This window comes from Gopherus flavomarginatus, chromosome 21 (genome assembly GCF_025201925.1).
Source record: "Gopherus flavomarginatus isolate rGopFla2 chromosome 21, rGopFla2.mat.asm, whole genome shotgun sequence".
NCBI classification, from domain to species: Eukaryota; Metazoa; Chordata; order Testudines; family Testudinidae; genus Gopherus; species Gopherus flavomarginatus.
In genome coordinates, this window is record NC_066637.1 from 17,821,749 (window position 1) to 17,846,075 (window position 24,327).

The window sequence follows — 24,327 nt, forward strand, 5'->3', positions numbered from 1 at the left end:
GAAGCCCTCAGGCTCGGGCTTTGACCCCGGGTCCCAGCAAGTCTAAGCCAGCCCTGGAGACCCCATTAAAATGGAGTTGTGACCACAGTTTGAGAACCGCTGCTCCAGACACCACTAAAGCTGACGCAGACTCTGGACCCCAGCAATTTGTGCCTGGAGACTATGGTGATGGGCCTTCTCCAAATACCCCAGAAAGATGTTCTCATGGTTCCCCTCTGAGAACCTGGTTGGAGCCTTCAGTCCCCAGCCCTGGCCTGGTGATCCAGCCGGTACCTGTCACACCATCCTCTACCCCAGCACTCCAGCCAGTACCCAGCCCTGGCCTGGCTCTCCAGCCAGTACCCGTCACACCACCCTGTACCCCAGCACTCCAGCCAGTACCCAGCCCTGGCCTGGCTCTCCAGCCAGTACCCGTCACACCACCCTGGACCCCAGCGCTCCAGCCAGTACCCAGCCCTGGCCCAGCGCTCCAGCCAGTACCCATAACACCACCCTGTACCCCAGTGCTCCAGCCAGTACCCGTCACACCACTCTGTACCCCAGCTCGCCAGCTGGTAACGAGCCCTGGCCTGGCGCTCCAGCCAGTACCCGTCACACCACCCTGCACCCCGGTGCTCCAGTACCCATCACACCACCCTGTACCCCAGCGCTCCAGCCAGTACCCAGCTGGTACGCGTCACACCATCCTGTACCCCAGCGCTCCAGCCAGTACCCGTCACACCACCCTGTACCCCAGCGCTCCAGCCAGTACTCGTCACACCATCCTGTACCCCAGCACTCCAGCCAGTACCAAGCCCTGGCCTGGCGCTGCAGCCGGTACCCGTCACACCACCCTGTACCCCAGCGCTCCAGCCAGTACCCAGCCCTGGCCTGGCTCTCCAGCCAGTACCCGTCACACCACCCTGGACCCCAGCGCTCCAGCCAGTACCCAGCCCTGGCCCAGCGCTCCAGCCAGTACCCATAACACCACCCTGTACCCCAGTGCTCCAGCCAGTACCCGTCACACCACTCTGTACCCCAGCTCGCCAGCTGGTACCGAGCCCTGGCCTGGCGCTCCAGCCAGTACCCGTCACACCACCCTGCACCCCGGTGCTCCAGTACCCGTCACACCACCCTGTACCCCAGCGCTCCAGCCAGTTCCGAGCCGGTACGCGTCACACCATCCTGTACCCCAGCGCTCCAGCCAGTACCCGTCACACCACCCTGTACCCCAGCGCTTCAGCCAGTACTCGTCACACCATCCTGTACCCCAGCACTCCAGCCAGTACCAAGCCCTGGCCTGGCGCTCCAGCCGGTACCCGTCACACCACCCTGTACCCCAGCGCTGTGGCTGGTGCGCCTTCCCCAGCCCTGGAAGGTGGGGGCAGTTAGTCCTGATTAATGTCAGAGACAGCAAGATCAGAATGAGGCCTCCTGACAAAATCTCTTGGATTTTGTTCTGGGTTTGTGCAATACCTAGACCCCTGGGGACGTGAGCCATGGTTGGGGCGCCTGTGCAGGAGTCGCTGTCTCTCTCCTTTACACACACACACCCCACTCTCCCTGCCTCAGTGCCTGGCAGGATGGATCTGAAACCCTGCAGCACTCAGGTGCATCACCCCCACCCACTCCTGCTGAATGCTGCAGCGTTTTACGAGGGGCTGCCAAGCAGAGTGTGAGGCCACGTCTACACTACAGCATAAAATTGAAATTACTAAAACCGGTTTTATAAAACCGATATTATAAAATCAATTTTATGCATCCACACTAGGGCACATTAATTCGGTGGTGTGCGTCCATGGTCCTAGGCTACCATCGATTTCCGGAGCGGTGCACTCTGGGTAGCTACATTAAAGGAATGAGACCAATAACTTCGATTTCCGTCCACACTAGCCCTAAATCGATATAGTAATATCGATTTTAGGGTTACTCCTCTCGTTGGGGAGGAGTACAGAAATCGATTTTAAGACCCCTTAAAATCGATTTAAAGTGCCTTGTAGTGTGGACGGGTACAGAGTTAAATCGATTTAAAGCTGTTTAAATCGATTTAACTGTGTAGTGTGGACCAGGCCTGAGATGGTGGACGTTCCTTATCCCAGCCTTTCAGATGCATCCTACTCCGCAGGGGACTGGTGCCGGTTCTGTCAGTGGTGACCTAGGTGGGTTCAGACATCACTGGTTGTGTTTTGGGAGGTCAAATGGAGCCTGAATCTCAGCATCACTTGATCACGGAGCAAGACCATCGGTCAGCCCCAGATGTTCTCCAGCCTCAGTCTGGATTCACCCCAAACACCCACGAGCCAGGCAGTAAGTCTGGCCTCACCTTCAGCTCCATAAGGAAACCCAAGATGTGGGAGAGCTGGGTCTGGTTTCAGCTCCCGGGAAGGGACAGATTCAAACCCACTGAGGGATCGGAATTTCACAGCCGGCCATTAACTGCGTAACAGGCTGAACAAAAAGCCCGGTTCAAACCTCGCCCTTTCCCCATGACGTTGGGGGGTTGGGAATACAGGCTTTTTCCAACGTACGTCCACACTGCACATGCGCGATAGCAGGGCTTGAGCTCGCACGCTACAAAGAGCAGGGCAGACACAGCAGCTCAGCCTCTCAAGCCCAGTGGACTGCCTGGGCTCCAGCCTGAGCTCACATATCCACAGCGCTCTGGTTAGCACGCTAGCTCGTGCCCTGCTAGTGTGAGTCTGTGGACCCAGGCTAGGAGGCTCACTCCCCGAGGCAGGGTAAACACCCCCCCAAGTGACTTAGGAGCCCATGTCCCATTTTCAAAAATGATTTAAGGTCAATTTTAAAGGTATTTGGGTGCCTAGAGATGCCTTAGGCATCCAGTGGGATTTTCAAAAGTGCCTAAGTAGTTCAGGTGCCTAATTCCCATAGGCCCCAAAATACCTTTGCAGACTTGGCCTTTGGGTCCTTTGGTGCCTAAGTCCCATGAGATTTAGGCTCCTAAGTCTCTAAGTGACTTTTGAAATGGGACTTAAGCTCCCAAGTCACTTCATCCTTTTTGAAAATCTGACCCCGGGACTACTCCAGAAGTGAGCCCATCAGTGGAGAGGACTCGTGATTTGTCACCATTATAAATCCATAGAGAGGACACAGATGCCATCTCACAGGCTTTCTGCTCCACAGGCTGTAGAGAACAGCCTGCAGGGCCTGGCGACGGGCTGGGCCAGGCCGGGCTGCGGGGGCTGTCAGCGCTGAGGCCTAGGTGAGATGAAGGAGAGGCAGAGCGCCGAATAGCAGCGCATGTGTCTGGGGGAAGAGGAGACGTAAGGAGAGGCAGAGCAGAGGGGAAGGGGAGGAGGGTATGTTGGGGGGGTGAATGCTGGCCTCGGATTGTTCATCCAGGGCTGACACAAGGCAAAATATCCACAACAACCTGTGGCTCTGGCCCCCGCTGCAATTACTCAGCATCTGGATCTCCTTACGTCTCCCCTTCCCCCAGACACACGTGCTGCTATTCGGCGCTCAGCCCGCAGCCCTGCTGCTGCCCAGCTTAAGGGCTCTCAGCATTCCCCCAGCTCGGCTGTGACATGCCTGCAGGCCTGGCTCATCACTCTGGGCAATGCACAGTCCCAGCACGGGGCAGACGCACATTCCAGCCCGCACATTTTAGCAGCACGGACATCAGCCGCATTCCTGGAGCGGATGCAGGGTAGGTCAGCAAGCCCTTTTACCAGGCTGAGAAATAAAACCTTAAATGGTTGAAGGATCAGCTAAGTGAAGGGCTGGGCAGACCCAAAGGGAGCCTGTCAGACGGCAGTGGGGGCAGGGGCTGCACAAGCTCTCCTCTCCATACAACCCTCCCCGTGCACCCCAGTCCTGATCTGCCGCTCCCCCTCAGGCCTGATCTGCAGTAACTCCTGCTCATAATCCAGCCCTGAGCCCCCACACCACGCTCTGCTTATGACAGCCCCCCAGTATCTGTGGCTCCCCTGTCCCACAAATAGCCATAGTCTCTCTTGAGCAGAAAGAGACACTTCAGGAGGCAGTTTTGTGCTCCGGACAGTCTTCCCCTGGGGCTAAACTGGATCCTGTCAGCATGGCCAGGAGAATGCACAGCACCATGTCCTGCAGCGAACAGCAGGGGCACCTCATCCCCATGGCCAGCGCAACCATTACATAGACCGCCCCCAAAACCAGACAACCAGGGCGCTCAGCTCCTAGGAACAACCCCAGGCCATGCCAGGAGAGGGAGAGTCTCCCAAGCCTCCATCCCATGGAGATGGCTCATGACGCCGGCAAGGGATGCTGACATGAAGCGAAGTGGATGGAAAAGGCTTCTTCATGAGTGCCAGAACGAAACACTTCTGGAGGGTCAGGGCAGCCGAGAGCCACGGCCTGCGAGGCGGAGCTGCATGGTCTGTCCTGGGGGCACCATTGACCTTTCTGGGCCAGAAATCATCAGCCTGGAGAGCATAGCAAACCCAGTGGGGTGGAGGCCGAGGGCCAGAGCCAGGCCGCAGGCATAACCAGCGCAGCAGGGCCAGTCTCCCTGCCAAAAAGAGCGCCTTTGGTGAGGCGGCAGGCTCAGCTGTTTGGCTAGGGCAAGGACAGCAAAGGTCCCTCACTCACTGCTTTGAAGCATTAGGACCAAATTTAGTCTCTGGAGCCACCCTCACCAAGAAGGGGTTTGGCCCTAGGAGTTGACTAGATCCGGGCCTCACTGCTGCCGATTGGAGTTTTCACCCTGATTTCATGGGGCTCAGCTTTGGCCGCAACTGGGGAGCTGCACAGCTGGAAACGCTCTAAAAGCCCCAGATAGTACAGACATCTTGGGCCAAACGCTGCCCAAGGCCGTACCCCCTGGCACATGCCTGATTCTCCACTGCCTTGTGTTCAGCACAGGGGTAAGTGACACTCCACAGCCATGCCAGCAGGTTGTAAGTCAGGGCAGAATCCAGCCCGTCGTCCCTCAGCAGGCTTTGCTCCCACCAAGTCACGCTCCAGCTTCCCTGCCTGATCATGCTGGTAGGAACACAGGACAGGAGTTGGCTCACCAGATCACCCCATGGTCCATCTAGTCCCTTGAGCTGTCTCTGTCAGTAGCCAGCATAAGCTGCTTCAGAGGAAGGCTCAAGGAACACAGGATGAATATGGATTAACCTGCCTCTAGAGGAAGGTCCTTCCTGACTCCTGGCAGCTAAGTTTGGCTGATGCCTTGAAGCAGGACAGTTTTAAAGAAAAATCTTATCTTTTGTAGCCCATTATCTCTAGAAATGTCTGACACTAAACTCTTAGCGTCTGCAATGTCTTGTAGCAATGAGTTCCACAGATTAATTATATGTGGTGGAGGCAAGTGTTTGATCAGTTTTAAATGTATCGCCTTTCAATTTCAATGAATATCCCCTTGTTCTTGAGTTATGAGTAGAGATAAATAGAAGCAGCCAGTTTCTCTCTAAATTCTTCCCTGTTTCCATACCTCCATCACTTCCTCTCTTGCTGGGTTCCTCTCTTAACCAAACAGTCCCACTCTTTTCACTCTCTTCTCAGCCATTTTTCCCTGCCTCTAATCATTCTCATTCCCCACCTCCGAGCTCCCTGTAATCCTGCTCTGTCATTTCGGAGATGGGGTGACCAGCTCTGAACGCAGTGTTGCAGATAATAGCACCCCATTGATTAATAGAATGGCACTGTAGCCAGGGGGTGGAGGAGTCACCTTCTGGCTCATCGTAGCATTGGGCTTGTAGTAAGAGGGACACAACCAAAGAAAAATCTGGATTTCTAGATTGCCCTAAATCCTCCAGTATATCAAAGCCCTAGATCAATGACACATAGCCACCTCTGGGGTACTGCACAATGGGGGAGGAAGACATTTTATGTGAAGAAAGTAGGGCAATCGCACCCTGGGAGCAATTTGCAGACAGCACTTGGGATTCTCAGGTCTAAGAGCTGCAGAATAAAATTGCTTGGAATTTAGCAAATGTCCCTGCGAAGGGCTAAACTGGCCTTATTGAGATGTGAATTTATGATTATAAAGAACAGAGGGATTTACACCCTAAGGCTCTGCTCCCTCAGCCAAAGCATTTGAGAATGCCAAGGCAGTGAGTTAGATAGCACAGGCAAATATAGCCACCATGCTGTGCTCTTCTGAGATGACTCTGACACCACTTCCCTGAGGTAGATTTAACAAGAGGGGATGTTGGCCAGGATCATGCCCTCGAGGGACTGTGAAGAGATCTTTAACTTCCACTGGCAGGTGACATACAAGGCAGGAATTGAGCAGCATATGGGTGGAGACCGGGTGGTCACCTCGTCTGCCTACACCAGGCTGGTCTGTCAAACACAGGAAGTTCAGGGGATCTCACCAATGGAAAGATGGCTCCTTGGCTGTACAGGGCAGAGCAAATCAGGATGTGGGGTGAAGACGACTCAACCCACCAATGTCAGCTGATGTGAGTCCCCCCTCTTGCCACCCTGGATTCTTCAGTGAAGACATTTGGTCACCAATATCTAGCCAGAACAAAGTTTCATTGAGTGACTTGAGGATGCTGGTAACAATAATGTTGAGGAATAGAGTAATATCCCTTTAAATAACTTGTGAGCTGCATATAACTTACATACATATAAGTCACTGCATATAACTTACATGCATGTGTCCCATGGTAGCACATCCCCCGGCAGCCTTTCTAGCACCCCCCATTCATGAGAGCTGCCCTCCAGCTGAGTGGTCTTTCAGATCCAGTCCCTCGCAGGCATTACTGTGATACTGAACCCCCTATTCTTCACAGGGATAGTTTGATGATATAATTATGACATAGTTATGATGTATTTCATGCAAGATAAGTCACGTGAGACGTCATTAGAAAGGATACGATTTGCTGAATATGATTATCCTATTTGTATGCATGTATCATTTTTGCATTTGAAAGTATGAATATTGACCGTGTATCTATTTCCCTTGTAGCTAGTCCTGGGCAACGCCTACTAGACAAAAGACTTTCAATCTAGATGGCTGGCCGGGAAGGGCCTATTCGCATTAATGAGCTATTAGAACAATAGGCCTTAGGAGAAGCTTCCTGAGGATGCTCCAGACAGCCTCCAAGTAATGGCTGCTGTGACACTACAGGGACATATGACCAGGTCACCTAGTGCTGGACTCCATCTTGAGATGTCAGTATTTTTCCACTGCTGGCCTTGGAACCAAGCTTTGAAACAAAAGGGTCCCTCCCACCCTGTGCAAAAGCTATATAAGGCAGGGGAGTGACATAATCCTGGTTCTTCACAGACTCCTCCGCCCATGAAGACTCCTGGAAACACCTGAGGAACAAAGACTGAACTGGAGGAAGTGCTGGACCCAGGCTAAAGGGAGTTTTAGCCTGTAAATGGAACTCCTGGGGATTCCAAGCTGTAAGCAAGTAGAGCTTACCCCTTAAGAATCCGCAGCCTGCTTCTATAATCACTTACGTTGAGAATTTGCTATGCATATCTGATCTATGTAGTATATTAAGCTTAGTTTCCATTTTTTTTGTTTATTTGCTAGGTGATCTGCTTTCATTTATTTGCTATCCCTTATAATCATGTAAAATCCATCTTTTGTAGTTAAGAAACTTGTTTTTGCTTTATCTAAACCTAGTACGTGGGAGTCATAACTTGGGGCAGAAACCTGTTGCATATTCCTCTTCACGCGGAGGGAGGGGGCAAATGTCACGAGCTCACGCTGTACAGTTCCCTGTGCAGCACAAGACGGTATAATTTTGGGTCTATACTCCAGAGGGGGTGCATGCCAGAGGAGCTGGGAAGTGCCGCAGCTGAAGCCTTCCTATGCAGGGGCTGGTCAGAGAGCCTGCATGTAACTGCAGCTGGGTGTGTCCCTACCTGTAAGTGTGCTGGTGAAAGTGCAGGCTGAAGCCTGGAGGGCTTGGCAGGTTGTTACAGCAGTACTGTGCAGAAGGGAGCCTAGGCTGGTGGATCAGGGGGGCTCAGTGGTACCCCAGTTCCAGGTGGCACCCTGGGAGAAACCCATCACTACTGCTAAGTCTTTTGGCACTCCCAAGTCATTCAGCACTCAGCACAGCCATCGTATTGTTCTTTCACCACCGGGAGGCTGGGATCTTTAGTCCACCTCCTCACAACGCCGGACGCCTGGGCCCCGAGACTGCCTCAGGGGAGTCCCAACCCTTGTTTCAAGGCCCTGGTGCAAAGACCCTCTTCCCCACTTTCAGCCCAAACTCTCCGTCAGGGTTTGTTGCCTGGTGCACTCTCAGCCCCTTGGCAGACCTAGATTCAGTCTCAGTCTCAGGCCTTCTTTCAGGATCTCTTACTATTTCTTTCCCAGGGCCTGCTGCCCCATCTCTTCCCCACCCTAGCTTCTTCCCTACCTTGCAGCTCCATTTTCAGAGATCCTTTATGCTCTCTCTACCCGCTCTAAATTCTCTCTTCTGGCCACACCTCCCCAGGAGCAGAAGCCTTCCAGCTGCTCCATAGCACCCCAGTATTAATCCATCCTCCTTTTTGTGCCCCGGCTCATGCCAATTCCTTCCCCAACCCCATCCTGGGAGAAGGAGTCTAGCTCTGAAGGGGACTGAGTCGCTCTGGGACAATCATCAGGTTCATTTATGACCTAACTCTGCCTGTTCTTTTTGTTGGATAAGGAGCAAAAGGCAGCTACTAATTTGCCCTTCCTGTTTACCCACTGCCTCTGGAAGGGGCCACTGCAGAGCCCAGACCTCCTCTCCACAATACTAACCTCACCTTGCACTGTACCCTGTGCATTTCCCAGGTGCTTAGGGACAAGCAAAGGCTGGCAGATGGGAAAAGTCGGATCATCAAGGAAAATGGTGCCAGAGCCTGGCTTCTATTCCTGGCTCTGCTATCAGCCTACTGGGTAACCTTGGGCCAGTCTCATCCCCTTGCTGTGCCTCAGTTTCCCTTTCTAACACAGATAGCACACACCTACCTCCCGTGAGGGGTGAGGTGCTTGCAGACCCTCAGACGAGAAAAGGGCATTATTAATGCAGCCCTGTGTCCCATCATCCCCCAGAATAAACATTACACTATGGCGGCGCTACACATCCCTTTCCCATCAGAGCTCGCACGTATCGCTCCCCCCCACACACTTTCTTTTTTTGGGCCATCAGCCCACAGCAGCCTGGTGCTGCCAGGAACCAGCGAGAGCTGCATTATCCAGGCTGGCTGGAATGCCAGCAATGAGATCAGATTCCTCCCCGCTGTGTTTGTTTGGAGCCCTGGTGGAGAGGAAAGTTTCTACGGCCGCCCGAGTGATGCAGAAGCACCTAAATTTAGCCTGATTTCAAGAGAGCTGGAAGGCAGCCTAGAACCTAACGGGGCTTTATAAGCCCATCAGCTGCCTCTGAGTCGTGCTGGCTCCATCCACCCAGCCTGCTATAAAGGGAACCGTGGCAGGGACACCAGAACAAGCTCCAATTCCCATTTTCATCCAGGAGGAGAGAAGAGGATTCCCTCCCCACGCACCTGTGGTTGGTGGGTTGTTTCTCCTTCCCCCGCCCTCCACAAGGCCCTGGAGGTGAATGAGCTTGAAATCTTCCTCTGCCTTCCGCTCGGAGCGCAGTTTCCACCAAAGCTCCTCGCCCACTCCCGCCCGGGATCAGCACATGGAGAAAGCCCGCGGGCTGTTCGGCGACGACTTCGGGAACTTCCTGAGGCCGCGCACCGAGCCCCTGGTGTTCCCAGGCAAGTTGCACCTGCCAGCGGGCGCGGCCCGAGATCTGGCGGCGTTGATCGTGCGCGGGACAGGAAGGGGGGGAAAGCGAGCAGTGGTGGTGGCTGGAAATCAAGGGTGTTCGTTGGCAGAGCGATCGAGTGGTTGCTTCTGTCTATGGGGGTAAAACTTGCTTCTACTGAACAACTGTCTAGTCTCCCAGTTGGTCTTGTGTGCATGTCCCTTAGCACTAAAGGGCTTTTTCCTCACCGCCATTCTTACCCCAGCTCCTGAAGAGTCACCGTGAGGCTGGACCATGGGCTGGTGCAGGGAAGCTCCCGGCCCCTCTAGTTCCCTCCTCCCCCAGCAGGCCGGGCGGTAGGGAGCGGAGCAGGAGGGCCTAGTGTGGAAGAGCTCACAGACACGCCAGTCCCCAGCAAGAGGCACAACAGAGCAAGATGAACGAGGGGGCCTCTCACACCTACTCTATTGCCAGGTCTCCCAGCAGGGAGTGCTCTAGGGGAGGGCGCAGGAGTGCGGGCACAGGGAGGTGCTCACAGCCATTCACATCTCAGCTCAAGATGCTGGTTCTGGGGAGGCTCCCAACTTTTCCAGGCCTGCCAGGGGTGCTGTAGAGATCGGTAGGGCAGTGTAGGGGCATTCAGAGCCGCTGCAAGCCCAGCCTGTCCAAGCACAGGGAGCTGGACAGAACAACATGGAACAGCAACTGGGGAGTCATGACTCCTGCAGCCAGAGACCTGGGCTCCTAGGAGGAGTCAGCTGGTGGCGGGGCAGGGATGTCCTGACCTCCCAGCATGGGGGATGTTTCCTCTGGGCTGCTTCTTCCCAGCATATTCCCCAGCTATTTTCAAGGGGAAAAGCAGGAAGTCAGGAATGGGCAATGCCAGCTCTCAGGGAGGCTACTCGGAGCCACATGATGGACAGAAACTTTTCCATGCTCCCCAGCAGCGGATGTTCTAGGAGCACTGGTCATGGGGCTGCGCTGTAGGGTGTGGGGCAGGAGTGCAAACCGGGGAAGAGCTCCCAGACACTCTAGTCCTGATGGAGGCGCTACCCTGAGAGGTTGGTGAGGGGCAGACCTACGTGTAAATGCATTAGCCGTGCAGCTGCATTGCAGGACACCCCAATGGGACATCAGAAGTTGGGGTTGTGTTTCCTCTCCCCCTGAACCCACCTTCATTCCCCCAGGGATTGCCTTGACAGTGTCTGCAGAGCCTCCTAATCCTTGGTTTGCCACTTTACGTGTGGGAAAGAGATCGCATCGCCCATGCTATGCTGGACTCAGCGAGACAAGGGATCTGGCCTTGCCTCTGGTTGCTGGGTGTTTGTATAGGACTCATGGGGGGAGGCCCATTGGGTCAGAGTGCAGCTGGCAGCTGACAGACCCTGGGAACCTCCCAGTGTTTCTTGTAAGAGCATTGGGACAACCCGAGCAGGTGTTCAATAGGACATCTGTTGGGAAATGGCAGGAATTGAGGCAGCCTTGGTTTCCATGGAGAATAGAGGGCTGTCAGAGGAGAAGGGGTGTTGTCTGAGACTATCTGGAGAACCACCTCTATGCCCTCACCAGCATGTCATGCCATCATGCCCCTGATTTCTCAGAGGATCTATATGGACAGGGAAGGGAGACAACAGAAAGAGCCAGAAGAATATAGAGGAAAACTTCTGCTCCCATCTCAGGGGCCCTCTGAAGTGTTTCAGTAGAGAGAGTCCATTAGGGGCAGGACAGATCAACTTTACGAAAAAGCATTTGGGGAGATTTATCTGGCTAAGTGTCCCCGAGGGGCTTTGATGGTTTTCACCAGCCCAGGCACAAGGGACGTTTCCTTCGCCCAGATAGCCAATGAAAGCAAGTCTTGGAGCCAAAAGTCCTTTGTTCAAGAAACCAAAAAAAGCCATGTTGTATGGAAACAGAAAGAGAGCCAATGTCACGTGACTTACCCAGGCAACCAATCCCACCGGGGCGCATTGACGTCTCTGCAAGGGTCTGTGCGTGACTCAAGCACATACGTGATCCTGCACCGGGGTGAAGTCCACCCCTACCACCGAACAGCACCTGCTCCAGGTGAACAATTCAGAGGCGAAGGGAAGGCTGGAAGTTCTCCACAAACTGTTCATTGGGTGATTTTTGCATAAAATGGACAAAACGGTAAAATTAGGGGTGCGACTGTGGGCAATTCACAGACAGGAGGGGGGGATGAGTGGTTTGCTGGAAGCAGTTCGATTGAGTGAGGACAGACTCAGCCCCGGAAAACAGCTTTTTATTGCCTGACCAGATAACTGAGCACGGTGGGACTCCAGCTAACGACTGCAGCAGAACCGTCTCACAAGGGTTTTGTACAAGCATCATGGCTGAGCCTGGGCTCACCTGGCAGCCATCAGTTCCAGAGGTGCGGAAATAATGCCATTCACACACACACACACACACACACAGGACAAACAAAGCTGAGAACTGCAAACTCATCATAAGGCAGATCCTGGTGTTGAAAGCTGAGATTGAAGCACAACATAGGAACAGAACTGCTGCCACTTACTCCAGTACAAGTCCATTGTCTCCAATGGAACTATTCCAGATTTACACCAGTGGAAAGTGAAAGCAGAATCAGGCCCATTACACTGCACTATTCTGTAGTGGTGATCCTAAACAACCCAGCTTACAACAGGGACCTGCCGCACAGCTGGGGCCACTGCTGTGGAGGACTGTGGCATTTCTTTTAGAGGGAAGTTCCCAGAGTAAAAACAGACTAAATTTGGGCAAAACTGAGGTTGGTGAAAGAGGGAAAGTGAGCTCGTTTCAGTGTGCAACTCCTTGCTGAAGAGACCTTCCATGTCAAAGCAAGGGCAGAACCCACCAGCATTACCCTGGATTAGTTGCATCTGAAGGTTTGCAGCTCATGACTTTAGGAGGCAAGCAATGGAAAAACTAATACAAGGAAATAATGCATAATTAACCCATGGAACTCACCACCACAAGACTGTCATTACGGCTAACAGCTCAGTAGGATTAAAAAAGAGTTTAGGCATTTCTGTGGATTTGGGAACATTCAGCTACCTTAATGAGGATAAAAATGCATATGAATAATACACTTACGCTCAGGGCCTTTGCCAACCACTAACTTGGTTCAGGAAGAACTTCCATGGATAGGTTACACCATAATTGTCCAATACAGGGTCTTACACCCCTCTCTGAAGCATCCTGTACTGGCCACGGTCAGACAGGCTACTGGCCCAGACAGACCATTGGTCTGATTGTGGCCGTTCCCTTACTCCTATGTGAATCTGGTCATTGCAAATGCAGATGGACAGTTAGATGCATAACTGCCACCTTTGCTTGTGCAAATGCAATCACAGTAACTCTGTGCGCAAATCAAGCACACAACTGCACAAGCAATTTTGCACAGGTGGTGTTCAATGAGTCTCTTTGCACAAGCAGTTTTGAAAGTCAAGTCCTTGGTTTTCCAAGCATTCTTCCCCCCACTGCCATAAAGAGACATATATCTTTAATAACACTGACAATCAGAACCCTTTCCTGGTGAGTACAGGGCTCCAGGCTGGGGTTACCGACAAGGCAAGAGGGGTCCACTAATACTGATCCAAAATCCATAAAAACTCCCTCTGACTTCAGTGGGTTTGGGATCATGTCAATATCTAGTGGTGGAGGCAGGGAACCATCTTCCCTTGCTCCAATCAAAGATAAGAAACCCTCCCAGATTTCCAGATCAGCCTGTACAGCTGCACACGGCAGCTCCTGATAAAGAGCTGGATTCCTGTGTGACCCTGGGATGGGCCCTGATCCACCCCAGCCACAGGGAGAAATCCCTGCACAGGGATCAGGAGTGATTCACTTTGTTCTTTCCTCTCCCCGCAGCCCGGCCAGGCAACATGGGGAACATTAAGACCCTGGGGGATACCTACCAGTTTGCCGTGGACGTCAGCGACTTCTCCCCCGAGGACATCATTGTCACCACCTCCAACAACCAGATCGAGGTCCACGCGGAGAAGGTGAATGGCTCCACCACAGCGGCCTTCCATGTGCACAGGAGAACAGGCCTCTCCCTCAGCCCATAACGCTCCCTCTGCCCTGGGTAGAGCGGTCCCCTTGATGGAGTCTTGTGCATGGTGGGCAGGACAAGATGGGGTACAGTCCGAGCCCCAGGCCATGTGTTCATCCAAAATTCAGTGTCCCTGTCCCAAATCTCCACCCAAACCTCAGCCCCGAGCTCAGGCTGAGCCTGACCCTGTGCCACCACCATCACAACTCAAACCCAGCTGTAAACAAAGGGCCTCCCCCCAGGGCAACCCTGCAAGTGGCCCCTCACCCCAGTTTCCTTTCTGAGTCCCTACCAACTTGGCAGAAGCTTATCCTCTAGTCCCCCAATAGTGCAAACGATCCCTAACCCACAGTCCCGACCACCCCCAGCACATGTAGCCCTTAAAACCTTGCTTCATTCTCACCAGACTTCAGTATCTTCTGCCACACCTCCAGCCCTCTCCCAGGACCCTCACCCCAACCCTTCTTTCTGGGGTGCAACCCTGGTCTTCCCAGGGGAACCCTCCCCCCCGCCTCTCTGCTGGGAGCATCCCTCGCTCCCCCTGGCCTTTTCAGTCCAGTTCTCCAGCAAGGAGACATCAGTGGGTAAGTCCCAATTGCCTCCCTGTCTTTGGCCCTCAGTTCCAGCTCCAAGCCAGCAGGTATCTCACTCTGCCTGCCTCCTACCCTGGCTCACACCCCCTTGCTGCATTTCTGCCTTCTCCCTGAACCCACCCTTGCCCGTCCCCGTCCCCGTCCCCCTCTCCCTCTCTCTCTAACAGCTCTTGTCTCCTGCCAGCCACCTGATTGGACTTTTATAGCCCCCAGGTGCTGCCCCACCCTCTTCATTGGCCCAGTTGGGAACACGTGGCCTGGAACAGGATCTCTGAGTCCAGTTCCTTTAAATGGGCCTGTTACCCCCAGCTCTTCCCCTCCTGTCCCTTTTTTGAGGCTTGACCATCTTGATCTTGAGGGATTTCAAGGCCAAGCTCTAGACCTGAACCCTGCGGGTCTGGCTAAGCTCAGTTCAGTATCTGGGGCTCTGGGTGCTTGTCCCAGTGGAATCTTCTTGTTTTCACTTTTAACAGCTGGTCCTGTGGGCTTCGTTGGTCAGGTGACCATGCTGGAACACCTGTGCCCCTGCACCACCACCATGCCCCATCACGTCCCAGCACAGATCGCTGCCCCAGGATGGAGCAGGGCGACGCGCTGAGCGAGGGCTCTGCAGGAGATTCTGCAGCAGGCAGGGCAGGTTCTGTCCAGCATCTGGGACTCAGAGCTTGTGTTCGGAGCAGGCGCGCCCGGTTCTGGTCCACTTATGCCAGTGGGGCTGCACTGACTTCACTAGAGTGGCTAGCGATTTACACGTCTGCAAGACCAGAATCAGGCCTGACATATTACCCACCAAAGGAAGCATGGGAAAGCTGGGTCAGATCCCTCCCTTCCCACAGCTCCCTTTCTCTGCGGGTACTTTGGGAAGCCCGAGATTGCTCCGGCCTGTGCTGCACACACTGCCCTATTTGATCACTCTAGGGTGGCACCTGGCCCAAGATGGTAAACGCTGTTGTCGCCCCAAAGTCAAGTGCCACCCTTTTGTGGCAGCTGGAATGATAGCTCCCTTCTCTGTACCCTCTACCATCCCCGCCCCTGCCAGCACCTTTGGGGGTAGAGCGCGATGGGTACTGGGAGATGCCATCCCAGACCGAGTGCAGGCTGGAGTCTCTGTACCTGCTTTGGGAGTGCCAGAAGACCCGGGCATAGATCTCCTCTCACATATGCTGGTGTCACGCCGCTGACTTCAGGGAAGTGACTCCTGATTTAGAGGAGAATCCACCTGCCATCAGTTCTTTCCTTTCTTTAACCCCTCCCCAGCCACTCCAGGGTTTTCCTTCTGGCATGTGGGCCCCATTCCCAGGCCTGGATCATCCTTCCCACTGCAGCTTGCTGGAGCAGCTGCCAGGACCACCACCTTGTAGAGCTCCTGGACCACTCCAGAGTGCAGTTAGCAACAGGCCGGCTGGCTCAGGGGACTGTTACTGGGCTCCAGATCCTTTTGCCTGTCGCTGGTTTGCACCTGACGCAGGGTGCTGAACGCTAGTTTCACCTGATCCTTTTCACCCCATCAGACTCAGTTTCCTCACCCACCCCTTGGATATCCTTCTCCACTCATGTCTCTCTTCTCTGCCCACTCTGGGCCTGGTGTCTTCTAGCATCCTGCCCTTTGGACGGCTGGTCTCACCTATTAGGCATCTTCTTTCCACTTCTTCAGAGTTCCCCCTTCTTCTCACGGCCGGCTCCCTTCCCATCTCACCCTCAGTAGCCCTCACATCCGAGCTGATCTCACCTGTTCTCTTGGCTTTGTCCTAACTGCGGTTGTGAGCTGCCTTCGGGGCAAGGAGCATGTGGTATGGAGTGTGCGTAAGGCACCGGGTACAGGGCTGTGTCACTGATTAAAGGGCAGTTTGGAGGCCATCATATGAGATGAGTTTGATGGGTCTCGGGAAGGATCCTAAATCACACCACCGGCACTGACAGCTGAGACCACCACAGGATAGACCCCTAGACTATGCATGCTACCGTCTGCGCCCCATAGGAGGTCCCTCTAGGGCAGCATCAAAGCACACTGGCAACAGGACACTACTGGGGAAACTTGCCCTGCGACTGCCCAGGCTGCGCCTGGCCTAGAGATATACAGGGCATGAGGACAACATTCCCCAGCGCTGTCACCTCTCCCTGGTGCTAAATTCATTATGAGGCTGGCTGGTACATACTGATCTTCTCTGCCATTCAAGGGCTCTGTGCTGCTTGTGTGCACCGACATCTGCTCGCTCCAAGGCCAGGTTCTGGGGACACTATGTTCTGGAGAGTATCCATGGAGATAAGGTGCACTGTGCTTTAACGATGTGCTCTTAATCACTCCAATGGGAGCTGCAGAGTGATGTAACCTTCCCCAGACTCTACTGTGCTTCCATTCGGACTGCAGCTCCAGCCTCCTGGTTTGGAAACACCTCCGATGCACTCTCTGGGTGGGTGAGGGGAGAAAGGGAATACGCAGCTACTGCAGCAGGAGCCTTTTCCAGCAGGAGGCGCTGTCGTGTATGTTGCAGGAGCTCTGGCTAGGAAGGAGCTCTCAGCTACTCCAGTCCCGGCCTCTCCCAGCAGGAGACACTGTAGAGCAGGGGTCGGCAACCTATGGCACGCGTGTCAAAGATGGCACGCGAGCTGATTTTTAATGGCACGCTGAAGCCTGCCGGGACTCCAGTGTGCCATTAAAAATCCTGCTGACGCGGCAAGCTGCAGGGTCCGCGCTCCCTGGCTGGAGCGCTGACCGAGCGCAGCAGGCCGCTGGCCCCTTTCCCCACTTGCCCTGGAGCCCTTCCGCCGCGCTCGCAGCGCTCTGGGGGCCGGGGCTGCGTGCTCCCGCGGGGCAGCGTTTGGCTCCTTGGGGAAGGAAAACCGCTCCCCGCTCATCCAGAGCCCTGCCGCCACGCACGCAGTGCTCTGAGGGGCAGGGCGGGGCGGGGCTGCGTGCATGGCAGCGACAAAACTCCGGATGAGCGGGGAGCCTCATGGTAAGGGGTCTGGGGCTGGGGGGGAGTTGGATAAGGGGTGGAGGCAGTCAGGGGACAGGGAGCAAGGTGGGTTGGATGGGGGGTGGGATCCCGGGGAGGTGGTTAGGGGCGGGGGTCTCTGGAGGGGGCAGTTAGGGAGCAGGGTGGGTTGGATGGGGGGGTGGGATCCCGGGGGGGTGGTTAGGGGCGGGGGTCTCTGGAGGGGGCAGTTAGGGAGCAGGGGGGGTTGGATGGGGGGGTGGGATTCCGGGGGGGTGGTTAGGGGCGGGGGTCTCTGGAGGGGGCAGTTAGGGTGGGGGGTCTCTGGAGGGAGTAGTCAGGGGACAAGGAGCTGGGGGTGTGTGGAGAGGGGTTGGGGCAGGAGGGGGCAGGGGGGTGTATGGGTCCAGAGTTCTGGGGGTCCTGTCAGGGGGCGGTTGGATGGGGCATGGGAGTCCAGGGGGTCTGTCTGGGTGCAGGGGTGTGGATAAGGCTTGGGGCAGTCAGGGGAAGGGTCCTAGGGGGGCAGTCAGGGGACAAGGGGCAGGGAAGCTTAGATAGGGGGTGGGGTGCCAGGAGGGGGTAGTCGGGACAAGGAGCGGGGGGGTTGGGGCTTCTGGGGGGGGCAGTCACCCAGCCCGCTACCCTGAGCCCTGACCCCTCCCCCCCACAGCCCTCTGCCCTGAGCCCTGCACCCCCACACACACCCCAGGCCCCTGCCCTGAGCCCTATACCACCCAGCCCTCTGACTCCTTCACCCACCCCATGACCCCAGCCCTGACTCTGGCACCCCCACACATACCCAGCCCCGCTACCCTGACACCTGCACTCCCCTCACATGCCCCCAGCCCTCTGCTCTGACTCTTGCACCTTGCTCATCCCCAGCCCCCCCACATCCCATGCTCCCCACCTCCACCCTGAGGCCCAAACGGGAGCTCCTGCACCCCCACTCACATTCCCAGCTGCACACCTCACACCACATGGGAGCTGACCAGGTAAGTGCCTCCACACTCAAACCTCCTGCACCAGCCCTGAGCCCCCTCCCTCATTCTAGCTCCTGGCCAGACCCTTCGCCCCCAGCCCTGTGCTCAGTCTACTCCCACCCTCAGCTCAGTGCAGAGAGAGGAAGAGAATGGGCCAGAACCAGGGAGAAGGTAGGTACCCACTGTATGTGGGCAGGGCCAGGACCCCAGACCGGCAGTGAGCTGAGCGGGTCTGGCAGCCAGGATCCCAGCTGGCAGGAGTCAGCAGCTGGAACTCCTAAGCAACAGCGGGCTGAGCCGCTCAGCCCACTGTCGGTCTGGGGTCCCGGCTGCCAGACCCTTCCCAGCGTGGGTCCCGGCCACAGGCCCCACTCAGCCCATTGCTGGCCTAGGTGAACAGAACCCCAGACCAGCAGTGGGCTGAGCGGGCCGGCGGCGTAAGATCAACATTTTAATTTAATTTTAAATGAAACTTCTTAAATATTTTGAAAACCTTGTTTATTTTACAATACAACACTAGTTTAGTTATATAATATATAGACTTGTAGAGAGAGAGACCTTCTAAAAAACATTAAAATGTATGACCGGCACGCGAAACCTTAAATTAGAGTGAATAAATGAAGACTCGGCACACGCCACTTCTGAAAGGTTGCCGACCCCTGCTGTAGAGAATGGTGCACAAGCACCGGGTATGGGGAGATTACAGCTACTGCCACCCAAGCCCCTTCCAGCAGGGGTCACTGTAAGGTAGGATGCAGTGGCTGTGCAAAGGAGTACAATCAGCCCCATACAGCAGGAGGCGCTGTAGAGAGCAGTCTGGGGAGCTCACAACCACCCCAGTCTTAGCCTCTGCTCCTAGGAGGTTCTGTGAGCTACAGCTGCCCCACAGCCCTACCCCCTTTGACACTCCCTACAGTGGTACCTCTTGGGAGAGGCTGGTTGCTTGAGCAGATGTGAGCTCCTCCGGGCCAAGAGCTCATATGCAACCGCTGAGGCTGCACACAACCTGTGAGAGCAACGCCATCCGCTCCAAGAGGTGTGTGTGGAGCTGGCCCGGCAGTGCCTCTGAAGACGCACAGACGGGCCTTCCCCACAATAACAGGCCTTTGCTCATCTCCAGCACCTTCCATCTGTGCTCTCCAGCCAGGAACGAATATAGGGTTGCCAGGTGTCTGGTTTTTGATCGGAAAGCCCAGTTGAAAATGGCACCTGACAGTGTCCGGTCAGAAACACTGACTGGACAGCCGAAGTCTGGTTGCCGCTTGCAGGGGTGCCGGGATAGTTGGGGCCAAGCAGGCGGACGGACAGGCGCTGCAAGGGGATCGTGGCATAGAGCCAGGAGCAGCAAGCGGCCGTGCCCTCCTCCTTTGCTCCGCCGGTGTGCGCCCACGTCTCACACACTGCCGCCTCCAGTGGCTGCAGCAGCAGCACCGGGGATGCGCAGCGAGAGCACACGCCCAGGAGCAGCCCAGGCTCCACTCTCCCGTCCCCCCACCCGCTCCCACTGCTGCTCCTGCCCCGTGGCCCCTGGCGACCCCCGGACAGCGACCCTGCCACGCCACCGACAGCTCCCGCCTTGCATGGGTGAGTAGCCAGGACAGGGCACCCCTCCCCGTCCTCTGCACACCTACTATGCCCCCTGCCCAGCATCTGGGGCAGCTCGAGGAGAAGGGGGTCCCTGTTCAGCCCCGGCAGGAGAATCCCTGCTCCCCTGGGTGGAGGGGCTCCGCCTGCTGCTTAGTGGAGGAAGCAGGCTGCGAGCAGCATTTCACCTCACTGCTGACCCCCTCTGCCCCCCCTAGCCTAGAGCCGCTGTGTCCCCAGCCAGCCCCTGCGTCTACAAAAGCCCCATACACCCTGCTTCCCCAGTGGGGCCACCTTGGCTCTGAGCCTCACCTCCCTTCCTGGGCCTGCACCCACCCCACCACACACACCCCTTTGCATGGCCTAGGGCCAGCTCCCCTCTCCCTCATTCCCCAGGGGAAACATGGAGACCACAGTGCCCCACACCCAGATCCCAACACCCTGAAATTACCATGTGCTGTATCCTCGCCCCTGGTGGGTATATGTGGCAGGGGGGTCATTGTGTCAGTGTTGGAGTTTAATTAAAGGTCTTTAACTTTTTTAGGAACCTTTGGGAGGGTGCTGGAGGTTTAGCTCAGAAGAGTCAGTATCCCCCCTTCTCCCCACACTCTTCCCTCCCTCTCCCTCCTCCTTCAATGATATGTCTTAAAGATGGTTCTAAATACCTGCTATCTTGTTGAGGTTATTACAGGACTGGCCCCCTTGGTCCTTTTCTCTGTCCAGCACAAAGACGAATGCTTCCCCTGATCTCAGTGTGATCTAGGGGAAGGGGGCAAGAATGCACTTTTCAGCCAAACTGAAAACGCAGCCAGCGAAAGTCCATGTTTTGCTTTCCTTGTCCAGAGGGGAGCGGGGAAATCGGAGCAGGCTTCTATGGCTGAAATGCATTTGCAGGGTTCATATTTCATGGCACACAGTCCTTGTGTAGTAACGACCGGTATCCCGACTGTTCTATGCCGAAGGGTTGTTATGGCACCAGGCTTTTCTATGCCACCTCTGGTTCAGTGCAGGGGTCGGGATATCAGTAACGGTGATTATTGTGTAGTGGTGAGCAACTCCTTGACACTTCCCAAAGTCCCCTGACAAATATGAATATAAGTATTGCAGCAAATCTTCACCCCACGCCTTTCCTCAGACCATGTTGTAAGAGTGAACGAAGGGGTCAGAAACGTGCCATTTTCTGCAATAATTCCTGCTTTGGCGTTTGGGTGTTTTTGTTTTGATTGGCGGGGAGAGGAGTGAGCAGGGCCGGGCATTTGGGGAGGGGAAGGGCCTCAGGGGGAGGGCACAGAGCAGGGGTTCCTGGTTTTCAGAAATTGGAAAGTTGGCAACCCTCTGAATTAAGCTCCCAGGCCATCCCGGCAGCCAGTCACTATTCGGTCCATTTGTCAGAGGGGGGAACCAGAGCGCAGAGGGTGCATTGCGGCAGATCCAGGAACACGGCTCTGGCGTCATAACTCCGTCTCCTTTAACCACTCCCTCCCTCCCCTGTCCAAGCCACTCAGGTGCCTCCCGCCAAACCTGGGGAGCAGGTAAATCTGATGAGAAAGCACAAGGAGCGGGAAGTGACTCACACAAGATCACAAGCAGGGAATGGCAGAGCCAGAACAGACAACTGTTTTCCCTGCTCTTCTCCTACTGTGCCCTAAAGAAGCAACCTCCTTTTGGCCCAGGGGCCACCTTCTTTCACCCATGGCCTGGGGCAAACAAAGAGCGCCGTGCCAGCCCGTGCTGTAGCCACCAGCATGACCCACCTCTGTTTCTTTCTCCCTTCCAGCTAGCCGCAGATGGGACCGTCATGAACACCTTCACCCACAAGTGCCAACTGCCTGAAGACGTGAACCCTACTTCCGTCACCTCTGCCCTGGGCGTGGATGGCACCCTCACCGTCAAAGCCAGGCGGCACCCAGCCAAACACACAGAGCATGTCCAGCAGACCTTCCGGACTGAAATCAAAATCTGAGTGGCTGGCGCCGGGGGGTGGGGGAGTGGGGCGGGGTGGGATATGGGGAAGCAGCTGGCCTGAGATGCCCTAGAAACGACTCTTTAAAGAGCAGCTGGGGCTTCTTTCAAAGCTTCAACAAAAGCAAGGGACATTGGGCCAAATTCTGATCACAGTCACACCAGGAGAGGGGCAAAGTCCTGGTCCCACTGAAGTCACTGGGGGCCAGATCCTGAGCTGCTGTCCAGCAGTCTGACCCCATTGACATCATTTGACTGCAGCAAAGTCCGGGGAGCGATGCACATTTTCACCAGCTCAGGAGCTGGCCCCGCGAGTTCTGCCATTGACTTCCAATCGGCCCCTACATCTGACTCTGATGAGAGAATGATTTAGTCCTGGCACCACTTAGGAGATTTGCCATGAACTTCAGTGAGAGCAGGATTTGGCCCTGGCTCCTCTGGATTTACACCAGCATAACTGAGATCAGGATCTGGTCCGATGGGCTTGTGCTGATGCGACTGGGAGGGAAGTTTAGTCCCCAATGCGTAACCTAAAACCCTTGTCCCAGTGGGACCCAAACTCCTTCCAGGCTAGTAGGTGTAGCAGGTTGTCCCACCCTAGGGAAGTAGGCAGTGAGGTCCTGAGCTGACTGAGGGCCGAGCCCTCTGGAGGTTCAAATAACGATCTCTGTATAGAGAGATCCAGGCAGACCATTTGGGGCTAACATTTTATTCATTTATAAGACTAAATTCACTGGGCCTGATTCTTCTCTGACCCTGGTTTTACACCGCTGTAGCCCCACTGAATGGAGTTACTCCTGATCTACACCTGTGTGAGAGGAGACTCGAGAGCACTGACTTCAGCGGAGCTTACCCCAGGGATGGATTTGGCCTAATGAGAAGAATTCGCCAGTTTCATCCCTCGGACTGAGCTCTACCTGAGAGAGATGGGAGCAGAAGTGTTTCTGCGCATAAGGTTTCTCCACCTTTCCCAGGAGACATCACCTGCTCTGTAAGTGGAAATCCACTGGGAGGGGTGATAAGAAGGAAGTCCTGGAGCAGCAGAGCTGTGCAGCAAGGGATGGGGGTAGAAGGGGAGAAGGACATTACATGATATCAGCATCAGGCTCTGTCGCTTCCCTTCCTGTTTGGTTTGTAAGACACAAGATAAGACCAGCCAACAGTTGAGTCCCTGGCAGAGTTTTAGGCACAGGGTCGCCACATTCATCTCTGGTGTAAACCACTGGAACTCGCTTGGGAATCAATGTATTTGGCCCTGGAGGTTCTTTCATAGAACTATTACAATTCAACTCCACGCACGGAGTTTGCACAGTGAGAAAGTCAGAGCTTGTGGGTGAGAGCTAAATTGCTGGTGGGACTCTTGCTGAACAAAGACCTTGGGGTCATTCTTGGGGCAGTGCTCCCTCTGGTGGTGAGCGGGAAAGACCTACTCAAGCATTTGTGTAACATAGATGGGGGGGGTCCCCAACCGTACCCTCAGATCCAAACACTCCTGAACTCTGGCGATGCTCAAATTCAAGTCTGAAGTTTGGGTTAGTCCACTCTCTTATATAGAATTTTACAGACACCAACCAAGCCTCACTGCAGCCCTGAGAGTTCGGTAAGTAGTACTGTGATCAGGTGCCAGACTTTAAGACCCTGTATTTAAGAGGCACAGAGCTATTTTGCTGACTCACCATGGCAGCCAGAACAGGTGGGTCTCATTAGATACAGTTCAGGACTATAAAAAGCTCCAAGAAAACTAGAGACAGGAGGAAATCTGTAGGAACAGCTTGAGAGGGAGTCTGGGTTATGATTTATTTATATTTGTAAGTACAAGTGCTGCCTCAGGAATTGAGGGGCAAATCCCAGGAGGGTGAGTCTACCCAGAACCAGTAGTGTGAGTGCTGGGAGGGGAATCATTCCTGTTTATACAACCATTAATCCCGTTCTTCAAAGCACAAGAGTCAGAGCCGGGAACAAAACCTAGGAGCACCAGACAGCAGCCCCAGTGCCCAGCAATGGACTCAAGGTCACTGAAGAAGTCCAACATGGAGCATGTGTACAGAGGGCAGAGAAGAGAGAGGGGCAGAGACAGGCACGTGGAAAAGGACACCATTTGGCAGAGTCTAGGTTTGAGAGCTCTAAATCCAATTGCAGCCAGGGCCCCACACAAAAGGCCGGGAGGAGCCCACGGGACCAGCTGAGCCCCCGTGACTCTTCCTCCCAGTGGGCCTGTGTCAAGCATGATCCATACACACACTGAATAAAGGGATGGAGCCGATCACACATGGGGCGAGGGGGAGCGGGTTGCATTTCCCATTGACCCTACGCTGGAGTTATTCTGTATATAGATTGGTTTGGTTTGTTATAAATGATTGGTAACTCCTGACTGCCGCTTCCTCTTGGTTCATTGCTGTCGCTACCGTCTGCCCCCGGAGAGCCTGGGGAACGGGGCAGAGCCGTGACACCCCCAGTGGCTGCCATCGCAGCTTCTCCTGGGCTCCTCTCCTCTCAGCCACCCCGTGCTAAGGAGCGGCCCCCCCGCTGTTCTCACGCACTGCGCTGGAAGCGTTTTCTCGTCAATCCAGCCGTTCTCAG

General features: G+C 55.0%; 1 protein-coding gene across 1 annotated transcript; it reads left to right on the plus strand.

Moving 5' to 3' along the window:
• The first annotated feature begins 9,301 nt into the window (after positions 1 to 9,301).
• On the plus strand, positions 9,302 to 24,118 carry HSPB7 (heat shock protein family B (small) member 7). The gene is made up of 4 exons (XM_050931300.1): positions 9,302 to 9,652; positions 10,715 to 10,722; positions 13,506 to 13,639; positions 21,563 to 24,118. Exons 1-4 carry the CDS (start codon positions 9,486 to 9,488, stop codon positions 21,746 to 21,748), a joined length of 495 nt encoding a protein of 164 aa, XP_050787257.1. The 5' UTR covers positions 9,302 to 9,485; the 3' UTR covers positions 21,749 to 24,118.
• Positions 24,119 to 24,327: the final 209 nt, after the last annotated feature.